We start from the raw sequence: 15,835 nt of genomic DNA, 5'->3' as shown, positions 1-15,835 counted from the left end.
CATTTAATTTTAGCCTCCGGCAAAAATTCCCATCAATGTGTTCAGGGTTCTTCTCTTCAATGTTTCTTTTGAGTTGTTTTTAGCATCCGCTATCAGTTGCTTTAGTCACTTTATTTCAAGCAATTCTGTCTCTGCAGCATGCATTTAATTTTAGCCTCCAGCAAAAACTCCCATCAACGTGTTCAGGGTTCTTTTCTTCAATGTTTCTTTGGCAAGAAGCAAGAAAAAAATAAATAGAAAAATGATCTTATGAAAGACAAGAAAGAAAATATTTCCAATTAACCAAAATTAATGCCATGAGTTGGCATGTTATGTTGAAATCTCCATTTACGCCCAACCCTTCCCCCGGGGGTGGCAAACAAAAATAAATAGCTTTTTGTTTTCCCTTCTTTTTCTCACAACCAATGGTAGCATAAAGGTCACTAATTCAATGGACGATTTGAAGTAATTTTGGAAAAAAATTATGCTGTCTGCTATTCAGTCAGATATCCTTTCACATGAAAACTTCATATGTTTCTTGGGGAAAAAACTTCCAAAAATTTCCTTGCACACTTGGGAATTTACCACGCTAAATCATTTGGGCCTGTTTACTTAAGGATAATAGTTTTCATTTTCTAATGCCAAAATTTTTTGAAGAACTTCTGAAATGCAAACTTGCTTCCCAGTTTCCCAGCCTTCATAGGGAGAACATGAAAATACATTAGAAATATGTTCTCAGATTTTCTTATGCAAATGTTGAAAAACTGGAAAACAGAATGGAAATTTTCTAATTCGTTTCGGAAAACTGGATATGAAAAAATCAAAACTGAATTCTAGCTTCCAGAGTATTTCCTCACTAGCCAAATTTTTACATTTTTTCGCGAAAAACTTTCACAGCAGTTCTCCAAAAATGCAGGAGCGCAAAACAAATTAGAATTCTCAATCTTTAAATTTTGAATAATTAGGACGGGAGAAACCTAAAGCTCCGCCCCCTTGCTGAGCCCAACACAACAATTTAGCTCAGTTGACTTAAGTGCAATCAAATTTTTAATAGCGCAAAAACTCGTAGCGATTGTCATTGAAATTTTCATTTTCCATTCTTCTCCTCAATTTTCTCAGCAAAATCAAATACTGCACCAATCATTCCCATCAGAGAAACAAACAATCAAATAGAAAAAGCAAAGATGAAGAATAACAGTTAAAGCAATAACAGGGGCGAAACCTGGCGATATCAGGGGCAGGGACGTGGACGGTATCGTCGTCGTCGATTTCAGGAGGATCGACGTTGAGATCAGCTAAAACGACGACCTTGAGGGGCTGCGGCCTGCTCGAAGGTTCGTCGGTGGTAGAAGGCTCGAGTTTTATAGGGAGTGGGCGTCGGTGGGCGGCGGCGGGCGGTGGCCGTTCCGGCAGTTCTGACATTTCGCAGCTGGGACAGACGAGGGAAGAGGTCGAAGAGGAGTGATTGCTGATCGGTGAACAGGATAAAAACTGATTCAAACGACGACGTTTGGTTTTTGGTCTTTTAAAGAAAGAGAGAGAGAGAGAGAGGGAGGAAGGGGTTGAAGTGTTGAACCCAACCATAATTATTAAACTAGGTTTATTTAAATAAGGATTTTCTATATTACATTTTTTTATAAAAACTATTCATACAATCCTATTTACTACTACTACAATGAAAATCTTAAAATTCAGATTGCTGTGTAAAATATTTTTCACTATTTATTTTGAAAATTAATAATTAAGCAAAGCATTATTTTTAAATATTTTAGCATTCACATAAAAAACTCCAGAATTTCTTTTTTTACATTTTATTATCCAAATATAAATATTAAACAATTAAAAATAAGATGATATTTTTTATAAGTTTCTAAAAACAATTTTTTGCTAAAGATGAGAAGATTATGATCATCATTGAACTTATAATCACTCAAACAATTTACCAAACAAGGTATCAAAAATTTTCTGTAAAATGATTTAAATAAAAATTTATTTTAAAAAATATAAATTACTTTGATAATAATTTTTTAATGTTAAATATAATTTAGATACTCAAAATAAAAATAATTTCAGATGCAGATGTGAATGTGGACAAATTTTAATATAAATTTATATTATATCTAAGCATAGATTCCAAAGCATCCAACAAATGCGCTACAGCTAGCCCGCACTCTAAAAAAATGAAGAAAAGGTGACCAAAAAGATCAAACTCAACTTCAAACAAATTCCAGAATATCATGGATTGAGCTACGGATAATCCAATTCCCATAACAAATATAGAAGCAAAGCAACACAACACAATTCTGGAACTTAATTTTTAAATGAAAAGTTATGATCCTAACAACAAAATATTGCATCCTTATCTGACACAAGAGAAGCATGATATAAACCAACATGCTTTCTGATGCTGCATTTGCCTAGAAACTATGTCATTAGAACACCAAAATGACCCAACCCTTTTTACATAAACTGGTACTAGGAGTTCCCAACTGATGATCACCAGAACCAATTCCAAAAAAAAATAAAATAAAATAAAAGATTTGAGGAATTCAAACATTCCATATTCCCATTTCGCACATCGCTGCGCAGCAGCGACGGCTCCAGATAGTACGAATAGAAAATGGAGAGAAAGGCAACAACATACATTATAGAGAAAACAGTTTTTCCCCCAGGAAACGATGTCTTTGGATGTTAAAGAAGCTGAGCATCTGAGGAAAACACAGACTCAAGAAACCACAGCAGTGGATGTGGTTAAAGCTGTGGCATCTGAGGAGGGCGACCCAAAAGTTGGAAGGAGCCAGCCCTTGTTTTTGCCATGCTCCACATAAAAATCAAACTTGTCTGCTGCATTTGGGATGTCGAGAGCCAAATCATCAAGCCCATCCTTGATCCTGGTGAAACCTTTGGTCATCTGATTAATGGTGATCAGCCCTTCACTGAAGCACTCCTGCAGCAGATCCAGCATCCGGTCATTCTTCTTCTCCATGGCCATGACCAGTGCTTTCTTCACCACCTCGTGGTTGAAAAAAGGCATCCCAAGATCACGAATGCACTGGCAAGCTTCCCCTACAACACCCCCACTCTCGTACTCCTCCAAAAGCTTCAATATCTTGTCCTTCGCATCCTCCACGGCCCAGCCAGTACCACCACCCCAACATCTCAAGATCCTCTCCCCAGCATGACGGGCGGCAATGAGGGACCGAGCCATATTAACAGTCTCACTCCCGCTGCAGTTTGGCAGAAGCTTGCTGCCTATCTCTTCCAGGTTTAGAGGAGCCAAGACATCATCGATCACAGCCCGAGCCAAGAACAGAGCGAGCTCATTTGAAGCATCCAAGATGTCGAGGGCTGTGTCTTCTGCAGATTCCAGGAGCATGACAAAGCCAGTGACTATGTCATCAGTTGAGAATAACTCAAAGTGAAGGGCAGATAATAGGACAGAAGCCATCTCTTTCTCTCTGTTCTTCCTGTCCATTGCAAGCGTGATTAGCTTCTTCAAAAAAATTGGGTTATATTCAGGTGCCCCTAGGTCTTCAAGGCTTCGGATGAGTTCTGGAATATCATCTGAGAGGAAATATTCATGGATTATGGTCACAGCCTCTTCCTTGAATTTCCTGACCTTTTCTTCATCTACATGCACCTCTCCATCTTCACTGGCGGGGTTATAAACTGAAGCATCAAGCCATCCTTCAGAGACTGCCCTGGGAACTAGGGATTGGAACAACAATTTTGCAGAAGGAATGTCAAGAGCAAGGTCATCAAGGTTCTCAGCCAACCGAGCAAAACCCTTTACCATTTGACTTGAACTTATCAGGCCTTCCTCCGCAGCCTCCTTTAGTAGTTTCATGATCAATGATTCCACTGTTCGGATTTCCATTGCAAGAACTAAAGCTTTCTTCACAACCTCATGGTGGAAGAAAGAAACCCCCAGCTCCCGTATGCACCTACAAGCCTCAGAAGTATCGCCACTCTCCACATATTCCCTCAGCAGATCAGCAATCTTTTTCTTCACTTCCTCGACAGTAATGTGGGTGCTACCACCCCATTTCCGCTCCACAAGTTCAGCATGGTGTGGAGCTGAGAGATAGCTCTTCTCAGCAGTTTGAATAACCTGATGCCCCTTAGAAGATTCTGAGACAGTCTTCTTTGCCCTGGTGAGGAAAGCCGGCGGGAGGATATCATCAACCACGGCACGGGCAACAAACAAAGCAAGGACATCAACGGCATCCAGAATGTCTACAGCAAGGTCATCGGCAGACTCAAGCAGCATGACAAATCCTTGGCTAATCTGGGCTGAGCTGATGACATCAGCATATAAAGCTGAAAGCAGTACTGAAGCCATCTCCTTCTCCTTATCATGCCTGTCCATGGCTATGGAAACAAGCCTCTTAACAAAGTAGGGATGATATTGGCTTGAGCCCAGTTCCCTGAGGTCAGATGCTGCCAATTCCACATCACCAGTGCTAAAATATTCCTCTATAATAGAAACAACAGCTTTTTTGTAGTCATCTAAAGGATCTGAGATGGTTGACCCAACAAGCTGATATGGTTCCTGCAGAAAGAAAGCAATTAATGCACAAATGAATAGTTTTAGTCTCATTTCCTTTGCATGAGCTAAAGTGAAAGTAAGCATGAGTACAAGAAGATTAGAACACAAGCTATTGCTCCATTCCAACCAGGAGTATGCTGCAGAAAAGCACATGCTAAATTCTCTTAAGAGGAAAAGGCATATCTACCATAATAAGAATATCCAAACAAAAGGCAAAATAAATAAAATATAAAAACAGTTACCTCGCCGCTATCATAGTTGGGATCATTTCTATCAATATGCGATTCACCATCAGTATCAAGAAGTTTCCCCCATGTGCCCTTCCCACCAGCACCATCTGTGACCATTACATAAATGGTGAGCAGCTAATCAATACCAACAGAGCAGAAAACCACATAAAGCCTTCATACTACCAAATACAAACTAGGCAAGTAAATTCAACACTTTAACAGCAAAAAACAGATCACCATTTCAATATTAGTCATATTATTTTTTGCACTGTGCTGGAGTCAAAAAAATATATAAAATAATTTAGTGAAACCCAAGCACACATGCATTCTCCCTTTATGCAGCTTCATAGAGACCCCAATTTCAAATCAGGCAGATATTTCCAACTAGTCCATGTATGCATGCATTGATACAAATAAGAAAATTACAAATTGAGCACATAAAGGCAAACTTATTCTCCACAAAGTCTAACATAAAATTCTAGGACACATAAGTTAGAATCAATCTTTTCAGTTCATATAAATAGTTTCATGAATCAATGACTCCTTGAGGTTAAACCAATGTTACCTAGAACATGTTTGTGGAACAAGAACAGGATTGCAGAACATTATAAGCTCTGAAAAGTGGAACATTAGGGGTATACTCAAAAAAATTATGTTATGAGAAAATTATTGAATTAAAACCTTGGATCGTTTATTAACAATCTGAAACAAAAATGTGCCACATTTGATCGTTTGTACCAAACCTTGATTAGCTAGGATCTTTAGCATTTATTGGTAGCATAATGCCATTAAAAATATGTCACAAGGAACCTAGTGCTACACAGAATGGGGATAATTGCAGACCAAGGAATGAGAATGAAAATACAGATATCTCGAAAGTGATTTGATGGAGAGGAACAAGTTTTTTTCTTCTCAAAAATGTTTTTCCTTTTTCCTTCACATCATCTTCAATTTGTTTAGTAGAAAACCCCCAGCACCAGATAGCAGCTGAATGGAAAACATTAACCACCAATTTGAAAAGGAGAAAACAGCATGAAAAGCGCCGCAACACCCCCCCCCCCCCCCCCAAAAAAAAAAATCTGATTAGTTGGGTACACTATAGTCAAAAAAAAAATTGAAATATACATCAGTCAGAACTAGATCAACATTACAAAAAATATTAAGATACAAATTATTAATTGGCAATATGCACAGGTATCCACTAGAAACGTATGAACTACAAAGATTTTGGAAAGAATAATGGATATATCTTTTTTATGTCAAAAAAAATTCAAAATAAAAATAAAATTGGAAGCAATATTATAGCCTTTGTTTAGCACGTCTTAAAAAATAAGTATTTCGTAAAAAAGTAATTTCATAATGTACTTGTGTCAATAATTAGTGTTTGGTTTACACTCAAATAAGTACTTATTTCAAAAATTATTTTTCCAAACAACTTTATTTTTTAAGAAAATAAGTATTTTCTAAAAAAAATATTTTTCTAAAAAAATACTTGTAATGACTAATCGCAGACTTGAATGTATGGCTGTCTTTAATTGATTTTCTCCCCTAGTTTTTCTTTCTCATTTTTATTCTTTTAGGAGAATTGTCTTATTTCCCTTGTATCTTGTTCCCATTCTTAAAAAATTTCCCTTTCACTATGAAAGAAAAATAAATTTCACCAACCATTTAAAGCAATATTTATGAAGCATCAATTGCTGCAAATAGATAATTGGCATACATGTACAAATGTAATCCTCAATCTTCATATAAAGACACCAATAAATAAAATGTGAGTACCCAGTTAAGTTCCACTATCCAAAATCCAACATTGTTATAATACACTAAAAATCATTAGTTAAAAGATCATCTCCACGCATGTTGCAAACAGATGAATAAATGCATCGAGTGCACTAGAAAAGTGTCGTTGTCCAAAATATTTTAAGACAGGCTTTAGGGTGACGCATCATGTGACACCCAGGCAGGTACCCTCAAGCCGGGCGAAGCTATCCTCTGGATTGAAGCATATCAATAAGCGAACGAAAAGAAACTTACAAGGATTCTTTAGTAACAACGAGCAAACTGGGAAGATCCCAACTTTATAATCGGACAGTAAAGTTGTTCGAATTGTAGTTTGTAGAAGCGTCCTCGGCGACGAACCAGGCCCAAGTCCCCTGGAAGGGGGCGCCAGAGAGGATGAGAGTCCCATCGTGCTAGGACCGTTGCATTACGAGGCGCTGTTGGCAAGTCAGGTTGTTTGGAAATGCAACCCTAATTGGATGGTAAATTCCATCCAAAGCTAAATATTGGCAAGAGACAAATAGCAACTAGTACCACGAGGGAAAGATGAAAAGGACTTTGAAAAGAGAGTCAAACAATGATTGAAATTGTCAAAAGAGAATTTGATGTGGAACGATGATAAGCTAGTCCACCGATCGACTCGGGATGTGGACCGATGCGGATGTGGTAGTGTCCCAAGCCCAGACTATTGATATGCTTGTGAAGATGTCATTATTATGATCATGGTGGGTAGTGCACATTGTTATAACGTGCTTATGCACTTGCGTGCTCCGAGCATCGGCCTGCGGGCTCCTCATTCGACCCGTCTTGAAACACAAACTAGGGAGCCTAACATGTGTGCAAGTCAATAAATGAGGAGCAAACTCGTAAAGCGTAAGGAAGATAATTGGCGAGATCCCCTTGTGGGTTGCACCGCTAACGGATCTTAATCTTCTGAGAAGGGTTCGAATGTGAGCATACCTACCAGGACCCAAAAAATGGCGAAATATGTCTGAGCAGGGCAAAGTCATAGGAAACTCTGGCGGAGGCTCGCAACAATACTGACGTGCAAATCATTCATCTAACTTGGGTATAGGAACAAATGACTAATTAAACCATCTAGTAGCCGGTTCCCTCCAAAGTTTCCCTCAAGATAGCTGAAACTTTGTCGAGTTCTATCAAGTAAAGTCAATGATTAGAGGCATCAAGGGCGTAATGCCCTCAACCTATTCTCAAACTTTAAATAGGTAGGACAACATTATTATTTTGTTGAGCCATGTTATGGAATCGGTAGCTCCAAGTAGGCCACATTTTGTAAACAAAACTAGAGATGCAGAATGAACCGAAAGTCGAGTTATGGTACCTAGCTGGGCGCTAATATAGAACCCATAAAGGGTGCTGGTCGATTAAGATAGCTGAAACTTTGTCGAATTCTATCAAGTAAAGCTAATGATTAAAGGCATCGAGGGCGCAACGCCCTCGACCTATTCTCCAACTTTAAATAGATAAAACAACATGACTACTTTGTTAAGTCATATTATGAAATCGATAGCTGCAAGTAGGTCATCTTTTGTAAGCAAAACTAGAGATGTAGGATGAACCGAAAGTCCAGTTACGATACCTAATTGCGCGCTAACTTGGAACCCACAAAAGATGTTGGTCGATTAAGGTAGTAGGATGGTAGTTATGGAAATTGAAATCTGCTAAGGAGTGTGTAATAACTCACCTGCTGAATCAACTAGCCCCGAAAATGGATGGTGCTAAAACGCACAACCTAAACTCGACCATCGAGACAACTTCTAAGTCTCAATGAATAGGAGGGCACGCGGTTGCTGCAAAACCTTGGATGTGAGCTTTGGTGGAATTGTCGTCGATACAAATTTTTATGATAGTAGCAAATATTCAAATGAAAACTTTGAAAGTCGGAAAGGAGAAAGGTTCTATATGAACGGCACTTGCACATGGATTAATCAATCTTAAGAAGCAGGGAAAGCCCGTTTAATAGCGATGAGTGCGCGAACTTCGAAAGAAAATTAGGTTAAAATTCCTGAATCGGGATGTGGCAACTAACAGTAACGTTAGGAAGTCAAGAGACGTCGTCGTGGGCCTCGAGAAGATTTATCTTTTCTGTTTAACAACCTGCCCACCTTAGAAACAACTCAACCGGAGGTAGGGTACAGTAGCTGGAACAACACCGCACGTCGCGTGGTGTTCAGTGCGCCGTTGGCGGCCCTTGGAAATCCGAAGGACCAAATGCCACCCACACCCGACTGTACTCACAACCGCATTAGGCATCCAAGGTGAACAACCTCTAGTCAATGGAACAATGCAGATAAGGGAAGTAAGAAAAATGGATCCATAACCTCAGGAAAATGATTGGCTCTGAGGGCTGGGCACAGAGGTCCTAGTCTCAAAACTATCGGCTATCGATGGACTACTCAAGCTGCTCTCGCGGCATGAGCAAGTTGTCGCGTGTCGTTCGGGGGACGAATTGGGAACGGCTCCTTTGCACAACCAATGATGGTTATAGAACAAATATTTCGACAAACATAAAGGGCAAGAAATGAATTGTATGTGGGTAATTAGTTTTGGCATAATTTTGACTCAAATATATATGGTCCATTTCCTACCAACCATTCAAAGCATAACATATGGCATACTGCCTCCTTAACCCATACACAAGTCCTTAGACTATTAGAGCCATGGGTATTAACCTTAACACCATACATCTACTCAGTACTTTGTGCAGGCATGTGTTTCTAGTGGTAAAACAATTGGCAGACCACAAGCTTTAACACCAAACTTCTCTGAGAGTGCTTAAAGGATCTATGATTTTAGGGCAGGAGAGGACCTGCCAATCTCAATGAACGAATAGACAGCTAGTTAAGGTGAATTAAGCATTTCCTAAAGATCCTCCTCAACATAAAAATTTAATTAATTACTAGAAACATGTAAAAGGAGCATTAAAGTTAATGGATCCTTGTTGCTTAAAGACATCCAGAGAGATGAGAAGAAAAAAAAATGCAAACTGAACAAGTGAAACAACTCATACATAAATATTTTATTTGATGATGATAAATCTACGGCGAGTAAGGCACCTCGTGCCATCACAATCCATCCAAGCTTCAACACAAAAAGAAGGCACGCAAGGCTTGCCAACAACTTAAAGCACAAGAAAACGCTAAACCACTCACCTTTCTTCACTCGCACCAACTTCCCGGAGTGCGAGCGCCGCACGTGCCTCACGGCAATCCCAGTCGTGGGTGCCTTGCCACCTGCCGGAACTTTTAAAGGATGCTCAGAAAGCAAAGAAGTTGGGGACTTCGGAGAGGAAGACAAAGTCTCCGCATTCTGCATCGCAATTTTCAACAATTCCCTCTGCTCATTCGTCAGAAACCCCTCGTTTGAAGCCATTTACACTCACAAATCCTACACAAACATAAAAATAAGATCACCAACATCACACAACCGCGCAACCTTTCCACCATTTCATTCCTTCCCCGTAAGAAAAAATTCAATAAAATGAAATAATCGAAATCAAATCAATAAATGAAAAAAAAGACGCATCAACTCTACATACACACGCACTACACCTCCCATTCCAAAAACACAAAAAGAGATAAAAAAAAAAATACACCTCTCTGCAGTTGGAGCGGAGAGAACCGGTGAGGAGGAGACTGATCGACCGGAAGCCCTAATCCAGGACGGGAGTCGCAGAGATCTTCCTTCGCGGATTCTTCTGTGCTTGGCCCGGATCTCGAGCCAAGACAGGAGAACCAACCGGATCTCGGAATCGCGAGCGGAGAGAGCGCACTCGCTCGCCGGAGAAACGCACTAAGCCAGATCGAAACCCTAGATATTCAAAAGAATTGCTCGTCACTGTGATTCTGTGCTCTTGTGTTCGTGAATCGCCCAATGGAGAGAGACAGAGAAAGAGTCAGAGAGAGAGAGAGAGAGATGAGGGAAATGAAATGGATTAGAATGAAGAGAGAGTGGGAGAGGGCGTGAGGCGTCGGGTTGGGAGTTTAAATAGGGAGGCTACGGTTACGAGGACACGTCATCGGTTTTGGATACATATCTAGGGGCTTCCACGTGGCTTTGGCGGTGGAGCGAGTTTCCAGTGTTGCGCGCTCCTTGTCTTGGGCTTACACCCCGGCCCTTTTTCAATTCCCGCTCTGGTTTGCCCGTGTTAGGGCTTCGGTGTTTGTACTTGAAATTACCAAGATACGCCCATCTCTTTTTATCTTTCTTCCTTCTTCTTTTTTTTAAATAATATGACAAATGGCATCACAACTCTCAAACACTTCTCATAACATGTTTATTTACCTCATAAAATATTTTTTTTTTTATTACATACCGAATTTCCATGTATCCATTTTATGGTCCATAAAATATTTATTTTTTTCTTCTTTACTTAGGATGGTCTCTATATAGAAGTCGGGTTCTTAATAATCCAAAATTTAATGAACTAATGTTGTTTGGTTACCCTCTAAAATAATTTTGAATTGTCTTCAAGAGAATCAATAATCACCCTAGTGCTAACTCGATAAAAGTACAAAAATTAAAAGCTTTTTTGACCTTTTTATCTCTAAAAATGACACAAATTACACAGCAATGGCTCTCTTTCCATGATCACTTAAATGATTCATATCCTATCTCTCCAAGCTCTCACATCTCTCATCTCTTCATTGCTAAACGAGCACCTTTAGGGTTGTCTATCTTTCTTTGACATTCTCTTTGCTCCTTCGACACTTGCATGTTCTTTCCCTTCTTCTCCTTCTCCTTCTTTCTTTTCATTTATGTTCTGATTTTTATTTTTTTTTTGGCTAATTATGCTTTGATTTATCTACTACTGTACAATATCTCAAAATGTGATTCGTAAAGGTTCATCTTACTTGAATTATCTCCAACTAGTATAACTTTTAATTTTAGAAAGATTCAATTTTTTTTTTTTACATATTAAAATGAACTCTACTCTCTAGTGAATTCAAGCTCATGGTAAAAAAAAAAACCATGAATGCAATAAATTTTTAACTCTCCTACTTCTTTTGCAGGGATTTGCTGAGATTTTTCTTTATATATATAAAGGATCAAAATATTAGATATATCGATGGAAATTATAAAATTGATTTTTTTGTAGAACTAAAGGGAAAAAAAAAATGGAGAAAAAGTAAGTGCTTAGTTGAAGTTTTAATTAGACAAAATAATTTCTTATGTTTCACAATAAATAATATTTTATGTTTTAAAGTATTCACATTAGAAAATATTTTCAATTATTGTTTTATGTTTTGTATTTGAGACACATTATTTCTGGTATATATTAAAAAAATGATATAAAAAATATTTATTAATTTTAACAAATAAGTTTTCCCTATTAGTCTAGAAGATTAAAACTGAAAAAAAAAAATACATATATTCAGAGGTTAATTATCAAACAACTAAAATTATTCAGCATTCAAATTTAGAAACTAGTTCCAATTATATTCAGATTCAGAATTGCATTCAAGATTCATCACTAATTGCTAAATTTTAACAACCCCCTTAGTGTTTTGCCCATATTTTATTTATATTTTTATTTTGATTAATGGACATTTATTATGTGTTAGGAAGTATAGGTAGTGCTTTGAAGTATAGATTTCATGACTTGAATTTGAATTTGTATGATTTAGAAGAAAATTACTAAAACTTTATACAGTATTCTATATGAATTCAAAATTTCACACCTCAAAAGTAAGGTCAGAGTTCAAATCTTATATTTGAACTTGTCCAAACTTAGACAAAATATAATTTAAAATTATATTAAATTTCATCAAAATTCATATAACTTTAAATTCAATGCTTGAAATTTATATTCTAACGCATAAGTATAGTAGATGATTTTTAAATTTAAAATTGTCAACCTTCTCCATCTTTTATTTCCTTTTCTGTTTTCTTTTTTGACAAGAAATACATTACATTTATTCATCTTTTTGTTTTCCATGTATGGTGTCCAAAGATGACGTGCTTATTTATCTTTCATTACTTGCTAGTTCTATAAGGAAATTTTGTTCGTTTTTTTTATAATCTATTAATTTAATTAATTAAAGCCACTTGATAATTTGTAGAATGATAGTTCTATGTTGGTGATATTTTATTTGGATTGAAAAAATTAGAAGATAAATAAACTTCTCTCTCCAAAATCATTTATTTAAGAAGTTAATGAAAAGGAGGTGGGAATCCCTTTTTGAATCTCTCCTAAAATTGAGAGTTTTAAGAGAGGAAAAAATACTACTTTTCTTGCAATTTCTTTTTAAATAGACTAGAAAGTAAATTAAAATGATATTAAATATTTATCTATTCCACGCCACCCGAACAAGATACAAAATAAATTGCTCTCTTATCACCTAAATAAAAAGGAGAGAAACCATTGTCATTTTTTTTTTTTTTTGCTTTTCATTAATATCCCATTTTAAATTTTAAAAATATTAGAAAAAGGAAATAAATATATAAAGGATTCTATTTTTCATATCTGATTTATTATTGACAGTGAGGAAAAAATAAAATATTTATACCAGATTAATGAACAAAAAAATTAATTTTACATATTATTAACATTTGATTTTTTAAATTTTTAGTTATCTTAAAATAATTTTCATTTTTTCATAATATTTGGTATAGAAGAAAAACACAATGAAAAAATAATTTTCTTCTTATTTTTCTTTTCCTTCCTTTCTCCCAACAAATCCTTGATGCAAATGGGCCCTAAAAATACTATTTGTTGTTAGCAAAATCATAATTAGGTGACTTTTAAAATTATGATTTCTTGCATAAAAACAAAAGTGTGACGACTTGCTCATTTTTCCACATTTTTTTTTTTGATAATATCAATAGCACATTTCCCATATTCCAGTTCAGTAGGTCACAATCCACCTGGACCCATGGGTACCAGGGATATATCAAAACATACAACAGAAGCCCTAGCAGCAGAAAACATACAAAAATGTACATCTCAATACCATATAATACAATATACCAGAGTTGCTATAGTCCACAGTATTTTCATATATATACATCTCAAAAATAAGACCTAGGGACATTTCTCCAAAAATCTAACTGTCCCTACAAAACTTACCCTTCAAAAAGGACAGATACACAGCACTAACTTAGCAGGGCTTTTCCCGCTCTCCTATCTGGGGCTTTTGAAAAGTTTATAAGATTTAGGGGTGAGACACCTTTCAGTAAGAGAAATAAACTTATACTAGTGTGTGGCAACATGAGTATTATGTGTTCTACATATATCATATATAACATATTCAGTACTGTTTGTCAAATCTAGGAAAACATATGTGTATCAAATCATGGCAGAACATATTGCATTTACATAAACATACCTCATCTCATATAGTTCTAATAACATAAAAACAATCTTGGTAGGTTAACTGGCAGTTGTCATGTATTACCCCCACATAACTGGGTTGTGTGGCTTGAAGGCAGGACCTGACAATGGTTGGCCGACCACTACCAAGTCAAACAGTAGTCTGTAGGTCCAATAGGTCTGCCAGATCTGGTCCGTACACCAGGGGCGATCACAGCACACTTCTTTAATAACCACATCGACCATCCAATCTCACACCACTCCGTACAGTGGCGTTAACACAAATATCATGATCACGAAGACAACGGACACATAGCAACGGTACCGTGCAAGTGCTAACTTAGATCAAGCCAACCAGGTTCTGATATCATATAGCATATACTAAAACTGTGACACATAGATATTTCATATCATTTATTCTCACATCAATCATATCATTTTGCATATATTCGTGTATCATGAAAATCATCAGCACATACGCTGATATTACACATTTTATCATAGCTCGGCCCGCACGCCGGCAAAACATAGCACAGCCCGTACGCTACGAAATCACAGTCACATAGCATGGCCCGTACGCCGGCAAACATAGCATAGCCCGTACGCTGGCAAATCACAGTCACATATAGGCCTGGCAAAACGGGCGGGCGGGTCAGGTTTGGGCGGGTCACTAACGGGCCGGATCATAAACGGGTCGATGTTAAACGGACCATACACATGCCAACCCTAACTCGCCTATTCAATAAACGGGCGGGTAACAGGTCACCCGTTTAAAAATATATAATTTTTTAAAATTTCATATATAATGACATTTCAAAAAAAAACTGCATTTTATTTATTAATTTCTAAATAAAAAGAAATGGTGTGTGGAGCTGGGGGGGGGTTGACGTGTGTGGAGAAGTGGTCTGTGGAGGTGGAGCTGGCCAGACGAGGAGACTGGAGAGTGGAGACTGGAGGCTAGCGATGACATTTTCGTCCAGGACCTTGTTGGAGACGAAGGGTGACGACGGCAACTGTGCTCCGGTGTTGAGATCGTGGGGGTGTGCCGGTTCACAATTGCTGCTCTAGGAATTATGGTATGGGACGTTTGGCTATGTTGCCGGGGTGGCTGTGAGTGGGGTTGAAGTCGCTGGGGACGAAGAAGATGTCGTGGACAAGAGGTTAGAGAGACGACCTAGGCGCCAGAAGAGGAGACTAGAGAGTGGAGACTAGAGAGGCGCGGTGCGAGTTAGGGAGTCGGGAAGGGGAACTTTACCTTAGGGTTTATTTTTTTTAAGTGTGTGTGATTGTGAAGTGTGAACCGTGAGGGTGAGGCGTGCGCGTGTGAGAAGAATTGAAGAAGCACTGAACTGAAATTAACAAGTGACCCGCCCAAACCCACTTAACCCGTTTATAAACGGGTTAATCCGTGACCCGCCCAATTATTAAATGGGTTAACTTTCTTAAACCTGGACCCGTTTTAAACGGACGGGTCCGGGTGACCCGATGGGTTATGACCCATTTTGCCAGGCCTAGTCACATAACACGACCCGTACGTCAGCAAACATATAAAAAAAGACCTCGGCCCGTACGCCGATTTTCCCATCATAAAAAAAATCCGTATCATTCACATTTCCAGAAAATAGTATTTCCAACGTTTTATACTCATGCCACACTAAACATACTTTCCACGTATTCAACATAACATTATTTAAGCAGTATTTTCCCAAATATAACTCATATATATATACATACATTTTTTCCAAAAAGAACTAGCTTAGTTTATCCCCTTACCTGACTACCGAGGAAGCCTCCAAAACAATCTAGTCTACCCCCCCCCCTCCGGTAGGATTTCCTGACCAATACCCTGAAAATGAAAACCGCCAGTATTAAATTTTAGTATTTTCATGCATACATCATTTCTTATAACTATCTTGAGGCCAAATTTGGCTTAAAAAGTCTTACCTCAACTCTGAGATGATCCCC

At 37.8% G+C, this 15,835-nt stretch overlaps 2 protein-coding genes across 3 annotated transcripts in view; both read right to left on the bottom strand.

Annotated features, from left to right (window-relative positions):
* The window catches only part of LOC131159475 (probable UDP-N-acetylglucosamine--peptide N-acetylglucosaminyltransferase SPINDLY), a 33,072-nt gene extending 31,521 nt beyond the window's left edge, over positions 1 to 1,551 (bottom strand). The window contains exon 1 of one of the 2 annotated variants that reach the window (XM_058114413.1): positions 1,202 to 1,551. In XM_058114413.1, the coding sequence (XP_057970396.1) occupies positions 1,202 to 1,401 (200 nt within the window). In that variant the 5' untranslated portion in view covers positions 1,402 to 1,551. The remainder of the gene's footprint in view (positions 1 to 1,201) is intronic. The other variant, XM_058114414.1, reaches the window with a different exon arrangement.
* Positions 1,552 to 2,280: 729 nt separating this feature from the next.
* Positions 2,281 to 10,528, bottom strand: LOC131159471 (MA3 DOMAIN-CONTAINING TRANSLATION REGULATORY FACTOR 1-like). Its single transcript, XM_058114406.1, has 4 exons — positions 10,154 to 10,528; positions 9,711 to 9,945; positions 4,771 to 4,865; positions 2,281 to 4,531 (listed from the first exon to the last, which is right to left on the bottom strand). Exons 2-4 carry the CDS (start codon positions 9,928 to 9,930, stop codon positions 2,705 to 2,707), a joined length of 2,142 nt encoding a protein of 713 aa, XP_057970389.1. The 5' UTR covers positions 9,931 to 9,945; positions 10,154 to 10,528; the 3' UTR covers positions 2,281 to 2,704.
* Positions 10,529 to 15,835: the final 5,307 nt, after the last annotated feature.

This window comes from Malania oleifera, chromosome 7, assembly GCF_029873635.1.
Source record: "Malania oleifera isolate guangnan ecotype guangnan chromosome 7, ASM2987363v1, whole genome shotgun sequence".
Lineage (NCBI taxonomy): Eukaryota > Viridiplantae > Streptophyta > Magnoliopsida > Santalales > Ximeniaceae > Malania > Malania oleifera.
This window is presented reverse-complemented; position numbering and strand designations above follow the sequence as displayed.

What these genes read in the sequence shown, in the direction of transcription:
- LOC131159471 (XM_058114406.1), bottom strand. Translation starts at nt 9,930, where the DNA reads ATGGCTTCAAACGAGGGGTTTCTGACGAATGAGCAGAGGGAATTGTTG. An exon ending in GTTGGTGCGAGTGAAGAAAG is followed by an intron (nt 4,866 to 9,710) that starts GTGAGTGGTTTA and finishes TAATGGTCACAG; the next exon opens with ATGGTGCTGGTGGGAAGGGC. An exon ending in CCAACTATGATAGCGGCGAG is followed by an intron (nt 4,532 to 4,770) that starts GTAACTGTTTTT and finishes TTCTTTCTGCAG; the next exon opens with GAACCATATCAGCTTGTTGG.